Genomic DNA, 22,571 nt, shown 5'->3' with positions numbered 1-22,571 from the left:
AATATTTTGTAGTAATCCTACGAACTGGATTGGCATTAATATTGATTACCGGAGATATACGCGTATACATAATGGTAATGTAAATTTGAACATTTTATTTCTCGTAAACTGCTTTGACATTTGAAAAAAGAGAAGATATTAACTGTTCCATTCACGGATATATGAATGAATTTTGAGTAGATATTAAATTTGTTTTTTATAATTTCATATTCTGTCTTAAGCTGCTGAAACTCAATTAATCAGTTCATAGCCCCAAGATGTATTGTGATGTTGATGTGTTATAGGTCATACATATTTCTAGCAAATTGGGAATCTTGTTACATGTACTACCAGAGATTAATTATTCGAAATCAAGCATGAATCATTGTCTTCAAATCTATTCCCTTGAACATTCCTTATTTGGTGGATCCATGTGACCAATGTTTAGGTTGCTGTGAGTTTTTGTTGCTGTTTGTGGCTAATGTTGCTTTTTCAAATATTTTGGTTGCAACTACTGTGGTTTCATCAATATTTGTTGAAGACCAATTTTCGTGGATTTTGTTGTTAAGGTGGTATGGGACATCTGTATATTAATATGGATTAAAGTACTATATAATTGAAAAACTTTCACAGGTTTATAATTTTCAAATTTTACAATATTTAACCAAAAAATAGCTTTTAAAAATATTTGAAAAGGTAAAAATTGTAAAACCCCCAGCGAGATTCGAACTCATGACTTACAGGTTCATAGTAAACCCTATAACCCACTGCGTTATGGAGTTATGTGACCATTTTTGGAAAGAAACTACTTATATAATTACTCTTTATTTTATTGTTTATTTCGATAAACAATACGTCACAACATGGAAGTGTCCCATACCACTTTAAGTTTATTCATAAAATTTAATGTTCATTGAAATGCAATTGCTACTAACAATTTGTATTGATTGGGTCATTGGCCATGAATTTACGTATCCTGGAAACTGTGATTTACACTTCATCCACGAAAATTGATACCCTTGAATATTAATGAAACCACAGTATATAGCCAATATTTTAAGGCTGATGATTTTCTCAGGAAGAGTTTTTACTATCTCCACAATGTGAAGATTTCCACAAAGTAATTTGATAATTATATTTCATGTTGTATGGTACTTTTTTCTTCTTAATAGATATAGTGTTCAATTGAAAATATATACTTTGACTTTATTTATAAGAATTCAAATGCATGCTAGGAAAATTCTAAATATTCTAGCTCCAAAAATAGCCTGGTACCCGAATTTTTTGGAATAAACAGGTTTAAATGTCAATAAACAAGGAATAATACTGTGGTTTCATCAATATTCGTTGAATACCAATTTTCGTGGATTTCGTTATTAAGCTGATCCACGAAATTAAATGTTCATTGAAGTTCAATTTCAACTAACATTTTGTATAGATAGGATCATTGGCCACGAAATTATGTATCCTTGAAATTGTGGTTTTCAGAAAATCCACGAAAATTGATACCCACGAAAATTAATGAAACCACAGTATATCAAGGAAAATTATATCGAACCAAGGAACATCTCGTGTGTCCTTGCACTAGATTATTTCAAGCTGCAGATTTATTTTCCCGTCTTTGAGTGTAGACTGAGATAAAGATGGTTCATTTTATAGAAATATTTGTTACTTATTTTTAATTATGATCATAAAGTTGTTCATATTCATTAGATACAATCTTTGTTATTGATGCACAAGAGCTAATGATGCATGATGCTTAAAGGTGTGAAAAGAAAATAATGGTGTGTTAATTTAATAAAAATGCCTAAAGATTTACCAAAATTGTTTTTTATTTCTCTTAGATTCTATTTCAGTCTGCTACACGTCCTACTGTACAGTATGTTTGAAACAAACCAAATATTAATTTAAAAAAAAATAATAATAACTATTAAAAAAAGAGAATATTTTTTATTTGAAATAGTTAAGGAAACACAACAACAGAACATCTTTCGTTAAAAAAGATTCACAGACTCCAAAACTGGATATAACATACTTGTAACAAGTATGTTGAAACTTGTATGTACCGGTATACCTATCTTTAAAGTAAGATATCTCTCATTTGTTCATTAATAAAAAGTTACAAAGAAATGAATATTGCTTCTTCAAAGTAGAAATGTGTGTTAGAACATGAGGCACTTGTACGCTTGCACTAACAAACATCATAAATATATGTAGCGAGTATTCAAATGAATATCATACAAACATGTATTAAAATGATGCCAAGTTTAATATGTAATGATTATAAAGATACACACTGTGTTATGGGAATGTGAAAAACTGACACGGGGGGGAAAAAAAACCACAATCTCGCTAAAACTGAAACCAGTTGAACACAATGAACATAAAGTTGGTACTGGCAGGAAATGAGAATTGTGAGAAAGGATTTACAACAAAATATTTTTAGGATGAGAAGGTGCCTATCAGAGTTCCTGTTTGTTTGGGGCTGGGGTGTTTTTGCAGTAAGAGAACAGGCCGTCTCTGCGACACAGGAAGTCTTCAAGTGTGTTGTCTTCCAGGAAACCCTCGTAAACCCCCATCTCGTCAAGTTCTCCAACGTAAGCATTGCACATGTTCTGAAATCTGAACAACAAAAATGGAATTAGAGTAGAGGCAGATTTGAATTTCTAAAAAATTATAGAATGTCAGCATTGTCATCATATAAACATTACATTCTGTATGGAATTCTTGAAGTTATAATGTCTAGAATTTTATCTCTTATCAAATACTGCTAGTCATATATAAAATACATGGTTAATGTCTTGAAATATAAGCTATATATGGGCGAGGTTGAGAAAACGTGACAGAGGGCAAAGCTTGCAAAGCCCTCTTCATGTTTTTGACCCAAGCCAATTTCAAGACAGTTATCAAGTATTTTGTTTATCCTGCAATACAATATCACATTTTATGCCGCAAACGAGCCATTTTGAACAAGTTTAGCTGATATCTGCAGTTGAAATCATGATGACATGGTGTAAACAAAGTAAGAAGGATAACATTGCATATGAATGTCAGATAAATGCAAAACGCTATATTAGACATTGACTGAATATAGGTTTGGTTTATTGGGATACCTTTATTCAGTTAATGCAAGGGGTAGTTGCAGGATAAATAGTTATATAGGCCTATATGCAAGACTTTACATGTAGAAATGTGTACTGGTACAGGTAATTGTGTGGTGTAGGGTAAAAAAGAATGGAGCATATATTATATTGAAAATTTACAATCGACATCAAATTTTAAGTATAAAATAACCAGATAATCATGAAATTATAATCAATGGGACATAGAAAATTGTTTTCAAAATGTAACAACTAGAGAGTGGTTACACATCATACACACCTGAGTGGCCATCTCCCTCCCCCCTGCATCATCCCTGGGGATTTCTCTGATTCCAGACCTGGTCCTGATACTCTGTTAACTCCATCGACTGCCTTCAGCCCATAACTATCACAAAGTACAATCGGTACAATTATAGATACAGTCACTGTCATGGATTTTTTTAGTAAAAGATAAATAAGTTAATATACATGACTGACTTCTCAAATCCACTACCGCAGACTGTCTCCACTACTTCAATCACATCTGACTCAGACAATTTCTTTTTCTTTTTTGGTAAGTTCTTGTGTCTTCTTTGAAACTCTGAAGAAAGCTGGAAGGATAAAATACTGTTAGTCACACAGCATCAAATGATAATATCAGTTTCCTTCAAATTTCTTTCAATAGAGACTTTAAAACATGGATGCAAAATGCAGAAACAGGCCAACGCTGCAAAAATTACATCTGTTTCCTCGCTTGTTGAACCCAGATATACCATTTTCATTATAAATAAAACTTACAGATCTTCAGACTTTGATATTATACATGTAATTCAGCATACATACTCCTAATGGCTATAGTCATATACATGTATCCACTCTTTGCAAAAAACATTGACTTAAATTGTTTCCAAGAGCTAATTGAGCGACCACAACCAAGCCTGAGCACAGGGGGCCTGAGCAGAAATGAGATGTTGGAAAATGGATTATAACTAGGCCTACATATGCACATAAAATAATGTGTAACAGCCCGCACCCCCCCCACCCCCCCCCCCCCCGGGTGTACTTTTACCTGGTAAGCCACTGCGCGGCATCCGTCACAGCGTAGAGCCTTTGGGATATGCGGGCTGTTTTGTTCCTCGTCGTCAAGTGTAGGGGGTGACAGACGAATCATTCCCTCCCTTTCCTCTAGATCTTCAGGGTCGTCTCCATTGTTGTGTCGAGTTAACTTGATATCGTCCTCGGCTTCTGTGTATCCGAGAAATAAAACGGAAACTATCGCGGTAAAATAGATAAGGCTCACTGGACGGAACTTTGTTGCGGACATTCTAAGTACCCCGTGTGTCTGTTATTGATCAGACAGTACTATGTTAAAGTATACACTCGAATAAGTTTAATCTCTTTCATGATTATAATCCGAAGGCGAATCGCATTGTAACACGTTTAACGCGTTTAAGTCGGGTGCGATCTTCCGCTGTCGCAATGTGTATTTTTCAAACTTTCGCGCATGCTTCTAAATGACGCTGTTTAGCTATAGAGCGTTTTATTTGGCTGTTCCTTGACAAATTGAAGTTTGTTATTCTCACTTTGACGCATTGAAAGTTGGCGTGCTGAAATTGTGTTAAATTAACAGCACACTTTAGGCAAAACTGTACATTAGGACGTGTTCACTTCCACGTTTCTGTACAGTTCTATAAATAAACTTGACATTTACTGTTTATAAATAAACCCGATATATATAGCCTACATCATGTATAGACATTCATATTACATGTAACAGGGCATAGAAACACCACTGGGATTCAACTAAAGGTAGGTAAAGTTATTGAATGACCTATGATATTGTGTAGATTTATATATATTAACATTATTTTAGTTGGATAATTAGTTGGCTAAAATATGATCAGGGACATGCACATACATAAAGTCTCCTGCATGTAAATATACATGTACATTGATAAGAATTCTTACCGGGGTAACGTTACATGTACAATCAACATCACACGATTGTCTATACTGATAAAGATGTATAACATCACGTGTATAGTCTAAATCAATGCACTTACATTTAATTATTTACATCTAACGTTAGCGAGTCTGATTCTCTCTATTTCTTACGGAAACTTATAGTTAATTCATAGCTCTAAAGAAACAGCCAGACTGAAATCTACACGCCCCTTTTATCGATTGGTCTACATGAGAAAAATCACGATCGACTGCACCATATAATCATGGTGTCAGACTCAAGTTCTCATAGGAGACAACTTCAATGGCTGGGTTTTTTTTAGCTAACAAACGGATGTACATGAACAGTAGTTCAATGAATTTTACTTTTTTTTTTTTTTTTTTACAATCAATTTATTAATTTGCGATAATTGCAGAAAAAATTATATAACCAGCAAACGCGGGTTGTGTATTTTTTCTGCAATATCGCCACCAACACATCCCACATGAATCACAAAAAAGCATTTTATTGTTTTATTGATATATAGTATTCCACCTCTATTTCCTAAGAAAACCGATTGTAATTCATGGCGCTGTTGATACGGACAGGGCTAGCTGAATTCTACACGATCCAGTTCTAACCAGTTTTTAGATCGATCAAAACCTTCAGCAACCTTAGTAAAATCACGGATATTTTTTCAAGATATTATCATAAATATTTCGGACTCAAATTCCCATATAAGACAATGACGACTTTTTTTAAACTAACTTACTTAAGTGCGATAGCAATAATATACTTAGTTAATTTTACCTACTTTTAAGATTAACTCAATAATTTGTTTTAAAAAAGAAACTTGTAAATATTTAAACAATAAAATGTTTTCTTTGATGTTTCATGCGGCTTATGAGGTAGCGTTAATTGCACGGAATATAATACGCTAATGCAGATTATATATTTTGTCTGCAATGTCGCTACCTTCATATCCCGCATGAATTAAGAAAACATTTTATGGTTGAAGTTAAGTATTACTAACCAAAACAGTGTCATCATGTATTAATGATCGGGGGGGGGGGGGGGGGGGGGTGGGGGTGGGGGGGGGGGGGGGGTTACGTGCCACTTTGGCCCTCTCCTCCTTCCCTTCAAAGGAATGTACACGAAGTAAGAACTTCATATAATAATTGATCTGAATCTATTATACTAGTAAAACAGAGGTATTAAGAGTATAACACAGCGAATTGCATCTGCATTCACTATTTTTCAATATAATTAATGTTTACTTTACTCATATGAATATAAAACAGAAATTAAGACCGATCCAGTTCTACAAAGAATTGGGGTAGGTTATGAAAAAAAGAAAAGAAAAGAAAAAACCAACAAAAACAGCGCTAATGGTTATAAATGTTTGTAAGCATCTCAGTTTCATTCAATCGTAAACTCATCACTAAAGTTCCTGTCTCTGTGTAGATGTTGACCGACGCCAACAGAGCGGAGCTGGAGGAGAGGGGGTTCACCGTGATCCCGGGGGTGCTGACAGAGCCCGAGTGTGACCGTCATATCGCCAATTACCGGAAGTGGTTATCGCAATTCAAGGACGGCAACTGGCCGCCCAGTAAGGCCTCTCTCATTAGCAGATACAATATCGGGAACTTCGAAACAACGTGGGAAATTCGACTAAAAACGAAATCCGTTTTTGCCCAGGTTTGGGGAACAGAAAAACTTTTGACCAGCGTGGACGCCATCGCGATAGGACGGCCACCTGAAGACGGTGAGGAAGAGTTTGAATCACCGGGGCAACACTGGCTGCATACTGACCAATCAGCAAGAAGGAAAGGACTACATGCCTATCAGGGTGGGGTGTATTTAGAAACAACCGATGAAGACGATTGGACATTTCATTTGATGGAAGGTTCTCACAAATACCTCGGTGAATTTTACGAACTAAACCCCAAAAGGGCGTTTAAAGGTACGGTAAATGAATATTACTACTTGCGAGATGATGATTACGAATGGTTCAAAAACAAAGGCTGCAAAACTGTTCGACTTCCGGTGCCAAAAGGTGGAATGGTATTATGGGACTCGCGACTAATACACGCAAACGCAAAACCTATGAGAAACCGACGTAACCCCGGTAGGTGGCGCTATACAATCTTCTGCTGCATGACGCCTGCAATATGGGCTACAAAGGACGATTATATAGACAGGAAACTGGCTTTTGAATCTGGAAGCATGACAACACATTGGCCTTCACAGGGAGTTCGTTTTTATACATCTTCTGCTCCCCCATCATTTGATGACGACACAATAACCTTCCCAACAGAACTGCCACCGATTGCTAGATCGGAACAGGCGAAACTTCTGTGGGGCTACACACAGTATGACTTTAATGACGGACAGCCTAATGGCCCGGACCATGCCCCAGAGATAGACCAGCAGTCCGTCTTTGTGACCAGGTTTCCGGGGACGCCGCCCACTTGCCAGCAGTCTTCTGGAGCCCTGTTTAAACGTATTGTTTTCGTCGCCGCAGGAGTATCATTGTTTACGTTTATTGTTTTTAAGTATATAAAACACAGAAACAATTAACGGCAGACTCATTAATGGCGACACATTATCATGATAAAATCATGAAAATATAACTAATTGTGAAGGAATTCACTATCATCTTTAAGACAGCAAATTACAAGTTTAACAAATCAAAATTCGAGTCAGATTTCAGTACATCATTTTCATTTAAAAAATAACCGTGTGATTTATGTTATTAGTATATGAATTTTTGTAAATTATTAAATATTAATAAAAATATTTCTTATTATTACGTGTGTTCTTATAGAATTAATCTAATTATTGATATTAATTAATGTAGGCATTTCTACAGTATATATAAGAGACAATTAGAGAGAGATAGATAGAAATAGATTATTGCATAATGACTGTTGATGCATAAAACATCTTGATATATCCTGGTTTCTATATCAGTGCGTGGTACGGTTGATGAATCCAGTTGATGGTCTGCTGTACCATCATTAGGGCGTGGTACAGTTGATGACCTGCTGTATCTGGTCCAGGGTGGTTTCGGACGGTTTGAACTGAACAACCACCACAGCATACGTCACAATGCTTCCGGCAAACTACATAGCAGAAACAATAGAAAATGCTAATTTTAAAGTCTTTGTTTCAATTTTCAAGTCTTATTACATGTTCAATTAATAAGGACTGTATAAACTGAAATCTAAATTTAGAAAAAAAAACAAGAAATGAAAATAGTTTTTGCGTACCGTTATGATGGTTGGTTTATCTACCGTGAAGAGACCAAAGGCCGTGAATCCAATGGGGGCGCTGCTCAGCTGGGTCAGAAAGGTGGTCATCTACATAGGAAATAACACGTCTAGTCATTGCAACATTTGTGTCAAAGACAAAGAAACTTTTCCAGAATCAATTCTAATCCATTTAAATTTCAATTCTATGTTGTTGTTTTTTTTAAAGTTCTAGATGTGTAAATGGAACAAAATAAAATGCTAATTTAAATCGAACATATTGAGAAACATCTGCAAGCATACGATGTGGTCAACGCGCACCTGCAGACTCTCCTGGGCGGTCAGACAGCGCAAGTCTATAGAATAGATGCTGGTCAGCACGGCGTGGGCCTACAGCATACAGAAAAAATGAAAGTCACGTCATTTCAAATTGTATGCCAACGGGAATCATGTAGATTGTTCTTTCTAAAATCCCGTAATTGATCATATTATAAGATTATGTTGATTCATGTCTATTTTGAATAAATTAATATACGGAATGCATTTGATTTGCGGCAATAAAAAGTAAAATGAATATTTAAAATGATACATGTGTATTGATACCTTTGGGAAAAGTAACAGGAATCAAACTTGAAAAGTACAGTTTTAAGAGTAAAACCTTTAAGCTAGATCGTGATACTTGTTAGTGAATGCATTTATTATCAACAGGGTACCAGACACGTGTATTTATTGCAATGACCGAAGAAGTATTCGATTAGGACACGTGTATTTATTGATATGGTGGGTAAGTTATAGATCAGAACACGTGGCTAAACAGAAAGAAGGGAAGGTTGTTTATACCAGACTATAAACCACGGACATGGTCTGCGCTTCATTTAATGATTTGAAAAATGCCAAAATATTTATTCTATGGTGTACTTTAGAAATGAATTAAGTTACAAGACGTCTAAATAACCTAACAGGTTGAGTATAATAGGAAACACCAGTGTTTATTGCGAGAGAACTCGGTAAACTTCTCAAGAAATCAAGTACACATTTGCTATCCTTACTATATAGCGCTTTATTTCTTACTCTGAGATTAGTATGAGTCAATGTCCCATTACTTTTTATATTTGTTCAACTACTGTATAAATTAATTGGTGTTTATTGGATTGAAATCATACAATACTTAGTCTACATGTAAAGTTACGCCGTCCAATAATCCCAAACCATGAACTTTACCAATCCTATAAGATCTTAACGGACGATCATAATCAATTATTTGAAAATTGACTGATACTTTGAATTCCTTAAATTCTGACATTAACGCTGGTAGTAGTTGGTATATTATCATTACAAAAACAACTTTACAATTATTGTAATGTGTTTATTGTGGCGCCTTGTTTACTACTGATCTAAAACGCCATCTTGAGGAGTGCATCCCAGGCGTTTGTTTAATTCAGTATAAATTCGGTACTAATTTACAATACTACATAAGTACATATATTAACTGAATGCTAAATGTAACAAGCACATGTGGAGTAGGAGTATATATACTGACCTCGTGGTTGACGACGCCTCCCGCCATGAAGACGAAGACAATCTGTATGACGCTCAGCCCTACAGACCACCAGGTGGCGGCGTACGAAAACGTGTCCACGGTCTCAAAGAGGACGAAGTACAGCGTGAAAATAATGAGCGGTATAATGGTCGATATGGTCACCAGAACATACATCGAAAATATGTCGTCTGCAATGCGGAGGAGCTCTACCAACTTCACGTGTAGCAGACGATACCTCTCCATGTCACCGTGAAACTTTCCGTCACCGCTAATGGCGCCTGTAAACTTTTTCTTGAAATGACGGAAGGCGATGTAGATGACGTAACAAGTGACGACAAACATGGCCGTCAACAAGAACCACGCTGACACAAAGTAGAAGTAGATGGTAAGTTGAACGATTCTAACGATTATAGACACTGCGTCATAGGATGGCGAAGGACCAGAGCTTGTGATGAAATAAATTCCAATCCCCATAAACCCAAAAGACGCTACCAACCAAAAACAATACAGAATGCACGTGGCAATTGAAATTTTTCTCGGAGTCTTGATATGCCTAAAACCGATGCTTTTTGATAACTCATCCCATTTTTCAAAGAACAAATTCCAATTCCTACAGCCGATTATATTGTTCAATGCGTAGCATGCTGCCTGCAGAAACCAAGTTGCTGTAATAATTTCATTACAAACATTCCCATCAAAGCTGGTAGCACTTTTAAACGTAGTAAGGGAATTAACAAAATTTCCTAAAAGTATCAGGAACACGACAATGTCGTAAAACAGCCAAAATGAACACTTCCTTTCTTTGCCACTTGTCGTCGGTTGTTCGTCGTTTTCACCCTGATAACCGCCAGGTTTCTGTTGGATATTCACTCCATACAGGAGCCCTGTGGACTTCAACACCCACAACAGTGGACGGAAGGCCTGCCTCAGGCCCTGGTCTTCTTCCTCCATCCAGTCCAATCGTCGGAGTCCTTTGTCTTCCGCCACGGGAACAACAATGTTTGGCATATCTTCTCAAGCGCCCTGAAGGCAATGTGGGGTCCGAATACAGATATATACAACAGAAAGTTAGATAAATAAATCTTCGTTCCACGGCGGACATGTGTCGCTGCAGCGTGTAACAGTATGTTAGTCATCTACAAAAACCAACAGACATTAGTTAAAACATTCGTTAAGATATTTTCCTATTCAATTTCAGTAAGACATTCGAATGATAAATATGTATTTAACGAACTCAGACTACAAAATGAAGATTGAGATGAGTACTCATATCATTTTTCAGAACTGGTGCATGAAGTGTTTACATACGTTCGCAGCAAATGTTTGCCAGCATTTAAAAGGGTACTTCCGGATGATATGAATCCGTTGCTATGTCATCACTCTATCGCTAGAACCGGAAGTCTATCTTAGGTCACATATTTGGAAGTCTCGTGCCTATTTGCAACATTATACTACAACCTAAAATTCTGTAAATAAATGATGATTGTTCTTCGACTCATATAGCAATTCCTTATATTGGCAAACGATAGAAAAGAATGATAATGAGATAGCAAAGTTTGAATAAAATTTATATTTACATCCATTATGAATACATCAATTTCGTACGGAAATTGATTGTAATTCATAGCTCTATACTTACAAGCATTGACATGATTTTACTGAACCATTTTATCGATCGGTCGAAACCTTCAGCAATCTTAAAACAATCACGGACAGCACGATTATGGCAATAATTTTAAAATGATGACAGATTCAATTCCTACCTATATAAGACCACTTGCCGATTTCTTTAATCTAATGTACTGATGAAAATTAACAATAATTTAGTTACTTTTATTTACTTTTTAGGATAAATTCATTAATTATTGTTAAAAGAAAGATAGTAATACAAACAGTTAATGCTTTCTTTTTAAAACGATCCATGCGGGCTATGAAGGTAGCGATCATTGCCGAAATAAAAGCATTGTTTCTTTGGAAGCTCCTTTAGGACTTCTCCGCAATTCTTTACACTTATTAAAAAGGAAAAAGAACATGCAACGAATAAATTTACTGACCTTTAGATATGATCATTGATGCACCAATTTAAAATTCCTGCTTTTTCATGACAATAGTTGGGAGGGGGGGGGGGGGGGCTAGTGGTCGTGGAATTTTTAAACTATTATATTAATATCAATAATATCATTCTAAATAAAACAAGGTCAACACTAATTACGCCAAGAAAGAGTCAGTTACTCGTGCATGTGTCAACTTGTTTAAAACAAGTGGTGGGTCAAAATACTAGTAAGAATGTGTGATCTTCGTTTCTCCAGGATTTGCACATTTCTATCGGGATCACTGTACACAACAGACACCAAGTCATTCGCTTTGGTTCATATCTTTATTCAGACTGAATACAATTCTAGGAATACTTAATTCTAAGAGTTAATAGTTGATTGTCGTTTTACCAAATCTCACTACGGACAGCGTACTTGTTAATTACATACAACCTTTGATGTGACATATCAAATAAACATTCATTCATTCTTTATTTCTTTAAGCTTTGCAGCTCATCAGATTATACAAAGTAAACATGGTAAAGTACAGAAGTGGGTATTTTACAGGAGACCCATTACATATTGTACATATATAAATATTAAAAATTGACATAAGTAAAGACGCAAAGAATCAAAAGAACAACATCTAAAGTTAATTATATATATTATACATCGTTTCTTAATTTCATACTATAGTAAATGTATTTGCCGAACTTACACATATCTTTAAAATAGACATAGAGCAAGGGAATACGCCAGGCTCACATTAATTTTAATTAGAGATGTCTCTGAAATATTTTTGTTTATGACTTCATTTGCTTAACATTTTGAAAATAATTACTTGTAAATTTTTATTATTTAATGAATTAGTAAATAAATAAATAAAAAAATACCGGTGAATCGGAGTTTGATTACATCGTTTAACTAAATAGACAACTACCGTTACAGACTGGTCTATACTAACATACACATACTACTATCGAAAAATATGTAAAATAATTGATTCATACGGTACATGAGACGTATTTACTGTGCCTACACAAGAAAGCAAAAATAAGAAGCTGATGTTATAGTCTAGTAACATCTGTATTTGTTTCCTCCGCTGACTCTCTAGTAGCTGGAGTCTCACTGCGAGGGTCCTTCCGGACTGAGCATTTACAACCCAGGACTCGTTTGTTAACGAAAAACGCTATAAATATCGCCGTTCCTTGCAGACTGTTGATTATTGAGGAGATATAGGAGAACGTTGTAAAAGGGAGGAAACCGTCGATAATCTGAAGAGACCATGTTATCCCAGTTATTGTGAATAAGCGACAAAATATTACAAATTCGTTCCTTAAAGATTGGTTTTCCGGAACTTTTGGAACACGTTTTATGGAAATAATGGTTCTAATAAAGAAAAATAGACTAGATAGGCACATAATACCAACAGGTATAATGAATGAGGCTAATCGTGAATAAGTATTGTCGATGAAGCACATACTATTTCCGTACCCAATAATACCAGTGTCAGAAACCTGCCACGATATAATAATGTTTAGAACAACTACCACGCATGGTAAAAGAGTGATAAAAGCTATGTATACTCTAAGAATATTATTAAAACCATTGCTGGTATTCATGTTGGAAAATTGGAAGATTCTGTACATATGAAAGGAACTCACTGTCATTGATGAAAATGACATCAACCAAAAATAATGAATAGCTACTCCAAACCCAATACATGCCTCTTTTTGAGATATTCCGAACTTACCTAATTGAAAAACTGTAAGTGTTAGACCAAGCGAGAATATAAGGATCATATTGATTTTTCCAGGCATTGTTCTTAAATTTTTCTTAAAAACATAAATTAGAAATGAAACCATTAAACACAGAATTGAAATGACATTCAGGATAAGCGTAATTTTAGAAAGAAGGAATTCAGATTTTCGGTGCTTTGCATCCAAAAAAAATGTTTCTTTGTTTGTTCCAATGTTGAAGTCTTCAGCGCAGATCCTTGCTGACCCATCAGGAAGATTTTCAAAAGAGCCATAATCATAAACCTTGCTCATTCCCAATACTTTTAACTTTCTCGATGGCTTATCGATACTATATTCGTCAAATTCAAGTAGAACCTGAACGCAAGTCAACAGTTTGGATATTCGAACAATTCTATAATTTTGTCGATCTGCTACTGCTTGATATTTCACTAATTCTGGTAACGTACATCGCGAGAAGTATTCGGCTAGATATATCTTATATGGGTTATAAGGAAGCTGGTTTGTACGCATAGTGAAAGACAAGTGAAGGTCAAAAGTTTCATTTTGAGATATCGTCATCTTGGTAGCTATAGCAATTAGCCGATTTTCAATGTCAACTCGATCTACAACCCGTTTGATAAATATTCCAACAGCAATGCTCCCTGAAAACAGTTGAGAAGATAAGATTTGACTCCTCTTAAAGCAAGGTTGGTCTATTTGAACAAACAGATATTCTATCGAATCTGAACCCATCTGAAGCTTGGATAGTATTGCTTGTTTGATTTCCCTGGAAAGGACGAGCAGTAAATCGTAAACTGGTAAGAGAGAAGACACGTTTCCCTGGAAGTCTGATGTCAGAAAATATCCCAAGTTTTTCGTAACTGTGAAGAGTGCATGACATGTTCCATTACGTAGATACTTCCCTGGAGAACAGGTCAAGTTTCTGCACTGGTTCTAAAACAAATCATAAATTGTTAATTTTTTAAGGAGAGACATTTTCCCTTTAGGGTGAAAAAAAAATTCCTTTCTAAAAAAGGATTTCCTACAGTAATTTCAACTCCGAAAGTATTTGACTGATATTCCTATAAAATAGTGAATTCCAGCCCAAAAATGAAATTACCTTTCGAAACATTACCTGTCAGAGTTAAACTAGATTAGGAAATACTATTATTTCATAGGAAATAAAATTCCTATAGGAGATTTAGAAAATCCTACAGGGTTTTAAAAATATCCTATAGGCACAAGTAAATTGATTTCTCCCGTAGGAATTTTCATTTTCCTATGAGATTATAATTTCTGAAGGTAAAAACTAGACTCTCACCCGTCAATTGAGATCTCTAAATATAGAGTTATATACTCTGTAGGCAATGGTCTATCATGACATTTTTCACCGAAAGAAAATTCAAAATATGAAAGATATGAAAGACTAATAGTATGTGTTTTAAGTTTTCTTACACAACGACCTAAAATTTAACCTAAAGTTTAACCTTGAAATTCACAAAAACTCACCATTTCGGAAATATATGTTTCTGATGATTTACATTTAGGTGATTCATCTTCGGAGAGTTCACCATCCGTAGTAATATACATAAATAAATTCCTGTAAATTGAAAATCTAGAGAAACGTTTATACATAAACTTTTGACGTTTAGACAGAAAGTTTGGAGACAAACAGAACTGCGGAACCTCTCTTCTATTACTACAATGTTTACAAAATAAATTCTTGAAAGGCGAATAAAAGTTAATTTCGGGAAAAAACTGGCAACCGAAGTCATCAAGTTCACTGTAAAAAGAATCATTTCCGCTGACACTACACTCGGATATACTTACATTCTCTACGACTTCAGGATTGCATAATGCACAAAATACATTTTTAAAAGGGAACTCACACTTATATGACTCTGGATAAAATTGATTTAATGCACCGGACGAAACTTTTTCACAAGCATATTTTATATCAAGATCCCCAAAAAGCCATTTTTCAGTTGAATTGCAGGTTCCTCTATATCTTGTTCTCCCCATATTACTGCATTGAGGGATTAAAGTTTCCGTTGTTCTAATATCAGGAAAATATGTCACATCGCACTTAGCTTCCATGATCGTCTTGAGTAAGCGGTTCATCATTATAAAGTTTTTATGCTCAATGAATTTTTCACAGTGAAATTCAATATCCCATGGTTTGCCAAAATCAAATTCTGGTCTATCCGGTGATTGGTTGCATAGATAGCAATACATATTTAGATATGAAAGTCCCGAACGTTCGTCACGTACTGGATGGGAAGAAAATATGTCAGAAAAAATATTTCCTCGATCACCATTTTTGCATAATTCCTCCACATATAATGCATTCCGAAATTGCATGTGACATCCATTTGTTACAAGGTACTCAATATCAGGCCAACTTCTTTTGAAACGACTTCCAGCTAGCTGTTTTGAGTGTATACATTTTGTTGGGTATTGTAATGCAAAATCCTCACAGCAACTGTTATGCCGAAAGCACGAAGGTTCACAGCTACAGGATAGAATAAAACTTGAAAGATTGCTTGGAAAACTATAATTGTTGCATACCTTGACATATTTTTGGAGTGAAAACGATTTATATATCAATTTTGACACATTGAGTGTCTGATTATTATGAAAGACAATACCCGAAGTTCTTTGCTTTACACTGTGTTCTGATTCAGAGAAATTGTTTGTGACAAAATTAAAATAATCTTTGAGAAACTTATTCATTTTTATAAATAAATAGTATAACTTGATTTTATTCATGGTTAAAACAACATTTGGGATTATTTCTGCAGATACATCTAAAAATCTGTCTCTCATGATTTTAGGTGCATTGCAAATTCGGCAAAATATGTTTTTGAATGGTAAAATCCCCTCGTTTAATTCGAAACGCGAGCAGGCCCTCTCGATACTTTCATCAAAGAAGTCCCACAGTCCCGTAGCATTGCACTGTGTTATTATTTCTCCTTCGTAGAAAGATGGATTGCACATTCTGCAAAACGGATTTTTGAAAAAGGCGTCATTATTGACATAATCTGATTCGCATGCATACACTACATCATCATCTCTTGTTTTCCAGAATCCGGTCTTGTTGCATGAATTAAAATGAATCTCCTGTAGTTGGAAACAGTTAAAAACAGGCTTGTTATTATGTGGTACAAACTGCAAGATACATTTATGTTCTATGCCATTATCAACAACTTCTTTGAATGACGATAAAAAGTTGATATCTAGAAACACTCGGCAATAAATGTCCAGATTCCAGAACTGATAGGATGGATCATCATTGCATTGTGCACAGAATCTATTAGCGTATGTTAGATTGGTTAAAATGCTGGTCACTGGTGGATACTTTAGTTTATCAACACTGTCATAATCCTTCTCACACTTCTCTTTGATGAGTTGATCGGTTCCATAAGGACATTCTTTAACCATGAGATACGATGCTTTCTGATCTCGACTTTCATCATATGTAGCATTAACAGATGTCACATTATCACAGACTAAGCCACTGAGAGCAAAGTATTTGTCAGGACAGCAATCTCCTCTCCCAAAGCACATATTGTCACAAAAACAATCAGGACACAGTTTATGGCTTTTTGAAATATTAAATTCTAGATTCATATAACTGAATTGAGTGATGTTGCAAACATTTCCTGGTCCACACATCGTCAGGTGATTTATAAGAAGATTTGTAAAATTTAAGGACCATGGATTCACAAGTTCCATATTGGTAAAAAGATATGCAAAAAACACTATTAGTCTCATCTTTTGTATTTATTGGTCTGAAATGAAAATGTAAAATATAAGGTTAATGGCATGCAAAAAAATATCAACTGTGATTTTTTTAGGAAGCTTAAGGCAAAAAATCAACTACTTGAATTTTAAATTAGAAAATTTAAAGAAATACAAATTGTGTTATTAGAGTTTTTCTTTTATTGACGGTATCAAAAGCAAATTTTAATCTATCGTATTTTAAATTGAATCAAAGAAAAACCTTAAACTAAAAAATAGAGACAGAACAGGGAGAGCTGTTATCATTTCAATTTCATAAAAATGATTTTAAACAACGTATTTCGTTGTTTACACACAATGTTTACACACTGGCAAAAATAGCCAGGAAACAAATTTCATCGCAGACTTCTAGAAACTACTTCTACACTCTTTGCAAAATTAAAGAACTGATATTAATCTAACTACAATGTTTTATGTCATTAAAATACGAAATATTTAAAACTAGTTAAAATACATGTTCTTGAATTCTCTGAAGACCGAATAGATTATTAAATATCGACAAACCAGTAAATATGATATACGTCCCGGACTTCATTAATACATATATAGTTTTTGGCAAAAATGAAGACAAAGCTTACTCCGTGGAGTAAAATTTTTCAAAAAGTATTAGAATCTTTACCGTATTTTTAAGGAATGTAAAACGGGTTAGAAAAAGACAGATATTCATGAATAAGATTTTTTTTTTTTACAGAAGTCCTATTAATAAACAATATTTTTTAAATGAATTCTAAAATTGTTGTTGTAGTACTATTGTACTTCATTATACATGTCCTTTTATTACATTATCTTCTTGAGGTTATGTGCCTGTTTATATACATGTACATCAAAACTGAAATATTACAATCCTTTTAATTTTTTCAGGTTTTGAAAATATGTTTTGTTACAGCATAATCACTGTTTATAATTCTTTATGTCAGAATACCAATTAAATCTTATCTCTAGAAATCACAATATTTATGTAATGATCATGCCATTTGATAGTATACTAGTATCTACCTTTCGCCCGTGTCTTTACTACTTTGTTTGCCTTTTAGATGATTAATATTTCAATGTAGATATAAAACTGTATCCTGCTCAGAATAAAAAGTGATGTGGATAAATGGTTTAATTTCAGCAAATTTGAAGTATGCTAAATAAGTATAGTAGTAATCTTGTATATACTAAATCCAACTTTCATTTCTTAAATTCTTATGATGATTTACCTGGCAAATCGAAATTATTGGACTTTTATGTCTTATTGAATACCACTATTAAAGGTACCGGGCTGTACTAATAAAGAACGACACCCTTCTTCATAACTATTACCAACAAGTCCGAATAAATTCGTTCGCATAAACTGACATTCAATGAATTTGATATATCACAAATCAAATCCATTACAGCCCCCCCCCCCCCCCCCCACTCGCAAACATGTAATGTAAGTAAACAAAGCATAAATATAAAAAAAATAGTTTAAGCTAATTTCAATATAAAAGTTGACGAGATAAGAAAACCATATAATATCAGTAAAAGTAAAATATTCACCTACCTTAATTTCTCTCTTTGGTCATAAACTTCCATAAAGTTTGTGATAAGAGTGCAAGCTTTTAAACCCAATAAATGAACACCGATTACGATAATTATGCATTGTTTGCTTTTTTTGCAAAATGAAGCTATCAACTCTCAATAAAGGTGCTAGCTTTCATTAGCAGAAAAAAGCCATCATCATTTACTTTCTTTATGCAAAATTTGCATTTTGCGAAATTAGTCAATATATAAAAGTACGATTACACAAAGTTTGATTGCTTCTAAATTAAATTGCTATAGATCTGAGTTCATTTCTATTCATTGCTCATGTTAGCGCTTATTTCCTTTCATTCCTTCAATTTTTCTTCATACTAGTATCCTGCCATTGGAGATTTCACAACGAAAGTACAACGAAACATGTAGAAGTAAACATTTTAGAACAAAATAACCTAATGAAGTACAATTATATATAAATATATATATATATATATATATATATATATATATATATTCACTTTTGTTGGAGCTCCACCTCCGCCCCGACCGAGGCTTGAACTCACGACCCCTGGAACCCATACTCCTAGCAGTGAGCGACCACCGCGCTACCCACTAGGCAAGACAAAAATCTTGCTTTCGATGACGAACGGAACTTAGGTTCAGTTCAGTGCAAAAGTTACCTAATTATAGGTTCAACATAATATATAGTATTTTAGCTCCTTTTGAAGGAAAATTTTCCAGACAATAAATTCTCAAGAAATTATCGACAGTTTGTAGTTTGTTTACATTTTCTTTGTGCCATGCAGGCAGTGAATTATACTTTTTACATGAAACATACTCTCAGTAGGGGCCCTAACCCGTTCACTCCTTAGGTTTTGGGTAGTCATTTTGGGTCACCTCTAGTCTGAAAATTCTGCACCACATATTAATTCTACTGGTATATTTATATTTTACAATGCCAAATAAACTTTATTGAATAAAATGGTTTTTAAAAAATTACATTTTTACAGAGTTTAGTAAGGGACTATATTTTGTGGCGGAAGGTTTTCAAAAAGAAAATGAACAATTTTCATAACTCACTAGTTTAAGAGTACTGTTACTTTAGCTTCCTAATTTTTAGATAGTTTGTGTATTAAGATATATTCATGATGTTCTAAAAAAAACATATTAAGGTCAGACGCGACCTATCTTCCATTTTTTTTCTTTTTTTTCCTATCTCCACAATGTGAAGATTTTAAACAAGGAATTCTTTACTTTACTGTGTTTAAAAATGTTATTGTATATGCTGATAAGGTGCATAAAAATAAAGTAGGAATGAAGCTTTCAACACCAATAAATCAGCACAAATTAAGATGAATATGCAGTGTTCACATTTTTTGCAAAATGAAGCTATTAAAACTCTTTATTAAGTGCAAAGGGTGTATTGGAAATAGAATGGTTAGAAATCAACATTCCCTATAAAATAATCCCCCTAAAATTAAGTATCCAAAATTAATCCAAATTAAATCATCCATTTAATCCATTATGATTTCTGATACACCGTGTATGGAAAGTGCTTATCAAAAATGTGGTGGATCACTAGCTATATTGACCTGGGTTCTTTTTATGTATGTTTGAAAATGCAGAACTTTAAAGGGGATTAAGAATTAAGGCTAAATATTTCAGAAAAGTAAGTTATGGGTTATTGTATTAAATTTAGTTACTCAATTTTCCCCAAGAAACAAAACCAAAATTAATGAACAGTGTTGTTATAAGAAAAAGTGCTATAATTTGTTTGGAACAAATTTAGCGATTGCTATTCATTTTTTTACCCCTCCGTCCAAAAAACAAGAACAACAAAAACAAAAAAAAACAAAAAAAACCCCAAAACCCCCCAAAAAAAAACAAAACGAAAAAAAAAATCAAAAAACAAATAAACAAATGAAGTTTCATTTATTTTTGATGAAATTATGATTATTCATACTATAAATAATATGATAATATATAATCAATAGCGAGATAAGTGTTAAATCAGTGTATATGGCATGTCAAACGTTGCAATATTCGATCTTTTCTATTTGTATTATATAGATATTCATTTGTATTGTATAATTTTCCATTTGTATTGCATAATTTTCCATTTGTATTCTATAATTTTCTATTTGTATTGCATAAATTACATTTGTTTTGTATAATCTTCCATTTGTATTGTATAATTTTCAATTTGCATTGTATAATTTTTTATTTGTATTGTATTTTGTATATATGGGGGGGGGGGGGGGGCTAGTATACCTATAACTCCAACTTCTCAATATTTCAATCTTTTCAAGGTAAATTTCAGTTCAATTATGTTTGCTGCGGGAAAAAGTGGGGGGGGGGGGGGGGGGGGGGGGATGAACCCTCTATGATGCTATGTGCCTAATGGTTAGGTCTAACTTTGCAATAAAAGTGGGGGGGGGGGGGGGCTATGCCGACGCCTATGACGTGTTTAAACAAGTCATGTTAAAGGGACAAGTTTACGTTCAGCATCAGGAACATCTCGCTCGTTTTCCCACAATAAAGTATAAAACTTTCAACCGATGATAATCTTCGTAAAAAAACAAATTAAACAATCCCTCGGATACAATACAAATTGAAAATTATACAATACAAATTGAAAATTATACAATACAAATTGAAAATTATACAATACAAATGGAAAATTATACAATACAAATGGAAAATTATAGAATACAAATTGAAAATTATACAATACAAATTGAAATTATACAATACAAATAAAAAATTATAGAATACAAATGAAATTTATACAAAACAAAAGGAAAATTATACAATATAAATAGAAAATTATAGAATACAAATGAAATTTATACAATACAAATGAAAAATTATTTAATACAAATGGAAAATTTTACAATACAAATAGAAAATTATACAATACAAATGAATATTTATATAATACAAATGGAAAAGATCGAATATTGCAACGTTTGACATGCCATAGACGCGAAGCGGAGGTCGACAATGATTTTCGAGGGTTGTCAATTTCAACTGTTATCCTCCCAAACAGGCACTATTTATTTTATTATACTGAATTCTTTTAAATTTTAGAGAAATGTTTACTGCTATTGTAAAGAAATGACGTGAATTCTACGGCGAACCGTACGCGCATAATTTACGCGCATGTAACAATTCGTTGTGTTACCCGTTGCCAAGTGTGTTGCTAACGCTGAGGGTAATAGAACAGATTATCAACTGCGTCTAAACCAATCAGATTTCAGTATTTAACATGAAAGTATAATAACAGTTGTTGTTATTTTATACTTACTTAAATCTCAAACAATGTAAGGAATATTTCCAAACGTACCTATTGCAACACTTCTACCTCAGCATCGCTGTTTATATTATAATACTTATTTTAATTAAGGGCAAGACTTGTTTCATTTAAAAATGAACATAAAGTATCATGTGTCGCTATTTATGTTTTAAAGTATCACAAATCTAATATAAACATCTTTCCTAAGCAACATCCAAAGTTTACTTGAATTGATAAATAGTCAACCATTGATTAACAATCAGACTGATGATAAACGCATGCCATACATGTAAGTGATTGAAAACAAAAACAAAAGAGAATATAATAAACTTTGAAAATAACATTAGTACTGTCCAAATAATTTGATGCAGTTTTATCTTAAATTGAATTAATGTTCTTGATATTACA

General features: G+C 33.8%; 4 protein-coding genes across 5 annotated transcripts; 1 reads left to right on the top strand and 3 right to left on the bottom strand.

Moving 5' to 3' along the window:
- Positions 1-1,914: 1,914 nt before the first annotated feature.
- On the bottom strand, positions 1,915-4,544 carry LOC105341977 (marginal zone B- and B1-cell-specific protein). The gene is made up of 4 exons (XM_011448744.4): positions 4,129-4,544; positions 3,558-3,670; positions 3,361-3,465; positions 1,915-2,601 (listed from the first exon to the last, which is right to left on the bottom strand). The coding sequence occupies exons 1-4, from the start codon at positions 4,381-4,383 to the stop codon at positions 2,442-2,444; spliced, it is 633 nt and encodes a 210-aa protein (XP_011447046.3). The 5' UTR covers positions 4,384-4,544; the 3' UTR covers positions 1,915-2,441.
- A 171-nt stretch (positions 4,545-4,715) lies between these two features.
- Positions 4,716-7,810, top strand: LOC105341978 (uncharacterized). The gene is made up of 2 exons (XM_011448745.4): positions 4,716-4,868; positions 6,466-7,810. Exon 2 carries the CDS (start codon positions 6,466-6,468, stop codon positions 7,579-7,581), a length of 1,116 nt encoding a protein of 371 aa, XP_011447047.3. The 5' UTR covers positions 4,716-4,868; the 3' UTR covers positions 7,582-7,810.
- A 44-nt stretch (positions 7,811-7,854) lies between these two features.
- On the bottom strand, positions 7,855-10,800 carry LOC105341976 (uncharacterized). Of its 2 annotated transcripts, none has more exons than XM_034455693.2 (4): positions 9,793-10,800; positions 8,556-8,642; positions 8,274-8,363; positions 7,855-8,126 (listed from the first exon to the last, which is right to left on the bottom strand). In XM_034455693.2, exons 1-4 carry the CDS (start codon positions 10,798-10,800, stop codon positions 8,022-8,024), a joined length of 1,290 nt encoding a protein of 429 aa, XP_034311584.2. In that variant the 3' UTR covers positions 7,855-8,021. The 2 variants fall into 2 exon arrangements, with proteins under 2 accessions (XP_034311584.2, XP_034311585.2); XM_034455694.2 differs by having other exon boundaries at positions 7,872-8,126; positions 8,574-8,642.
- Positions 10,801-15,005: 4,205 nt separating this feature from the next.
- Positions 15,006-17,330, bottom strand: LOC136270358 (uncharacterized). The gene has a single exon (XM_066067817.1). The coding sequence runs from the start codon at positions 17,297-17,299 to the stop codon at positions 15,047-15,049; it is 2,253 nt and encodes a 750-aa protein (XP_065923889.1). The 5' UTR covers positions 17,300-17,330; the 3' UTR covers positions 15,006-15,046.
- Positions 17,331-22,571: the final 5,241 nt, after the last annotated feature.

The sequence above is a fragment of the Magallana gigas genome, chromosome 7 (genome assembly GCF_963853765.1).
Source record: "Magallana gigas chromosome 7, xbMagGiga1.1, whole genome shotgun sequence".
NCBI lineage: Eukaryota > Metazoa > Mollusca > Bivalvia > Ostreida > Ostreidae > Magallana > Magallana gigas.
The sequence above is the reverse complement of the archived record's forward strand: the minus strand, read 5'-3'. Positions and strand labels throughout refer to the sequence as shown.

Bases quoted from the DNA above. Each gene is read 5' to 3' on its own strand.
- LOC136270358 (XM_066067817.1), bottom strand. From the start codon at position 17,299: ATGGAACTTGTGAATCCATGGTCCTTAAATTTTACAAATCTTCTTATA.
- LOC105341977 (XM_011448744.4), bottom strand. From the start codon at position 4,383: ATGTCCGCAACAAAGTTCCGTCCAGTGAGCCTTATCTATTTTACCGCG. The intron at 3,671-4,128 runs GTAAAAGTACAC...TTATCCTTCCAG, and splicing joins GCCGCGCAGTGGCTTACCAG to CTTTCTTCAGAGTTTCAAAG. The intron at 2,602-3,360 runs GTGTGTATGATG...TTTGTTGTTCAG, and splicing joins GGAGGGAGATGGCCACTCAG to ATTTCAGAACATGTGCAATG.
- LOC105341976 (XM_034455693.2), bottom strand. From the start codon at position 10,800: ATGCCAAACATTGTTGTTCCCGTGGCGGAAGACAAAGGACTCCGACGA. The intron at 8,643-9,792 runs GTCAGTATATAT...TGTATGCTGTAG, and splicing joins GAGGCGTCGTCAACCACGAG to GCCCACGCCGTGCTGACCAG. The intron at 8,364-8,555 runs GTATGCTTGCAG...TTTCCTATGTAG, and splicing joins AGGTGCGCGTTGACCACATC to ATGACCACCTTTCTGACCCA.
- LOC105341978 (XM_011448745.4), top strand. From the start codon at position 6,466: ATGTTGACCGACGCCAACAGAGCGGAGCTGGAGGAGAGGGGGTTCACC.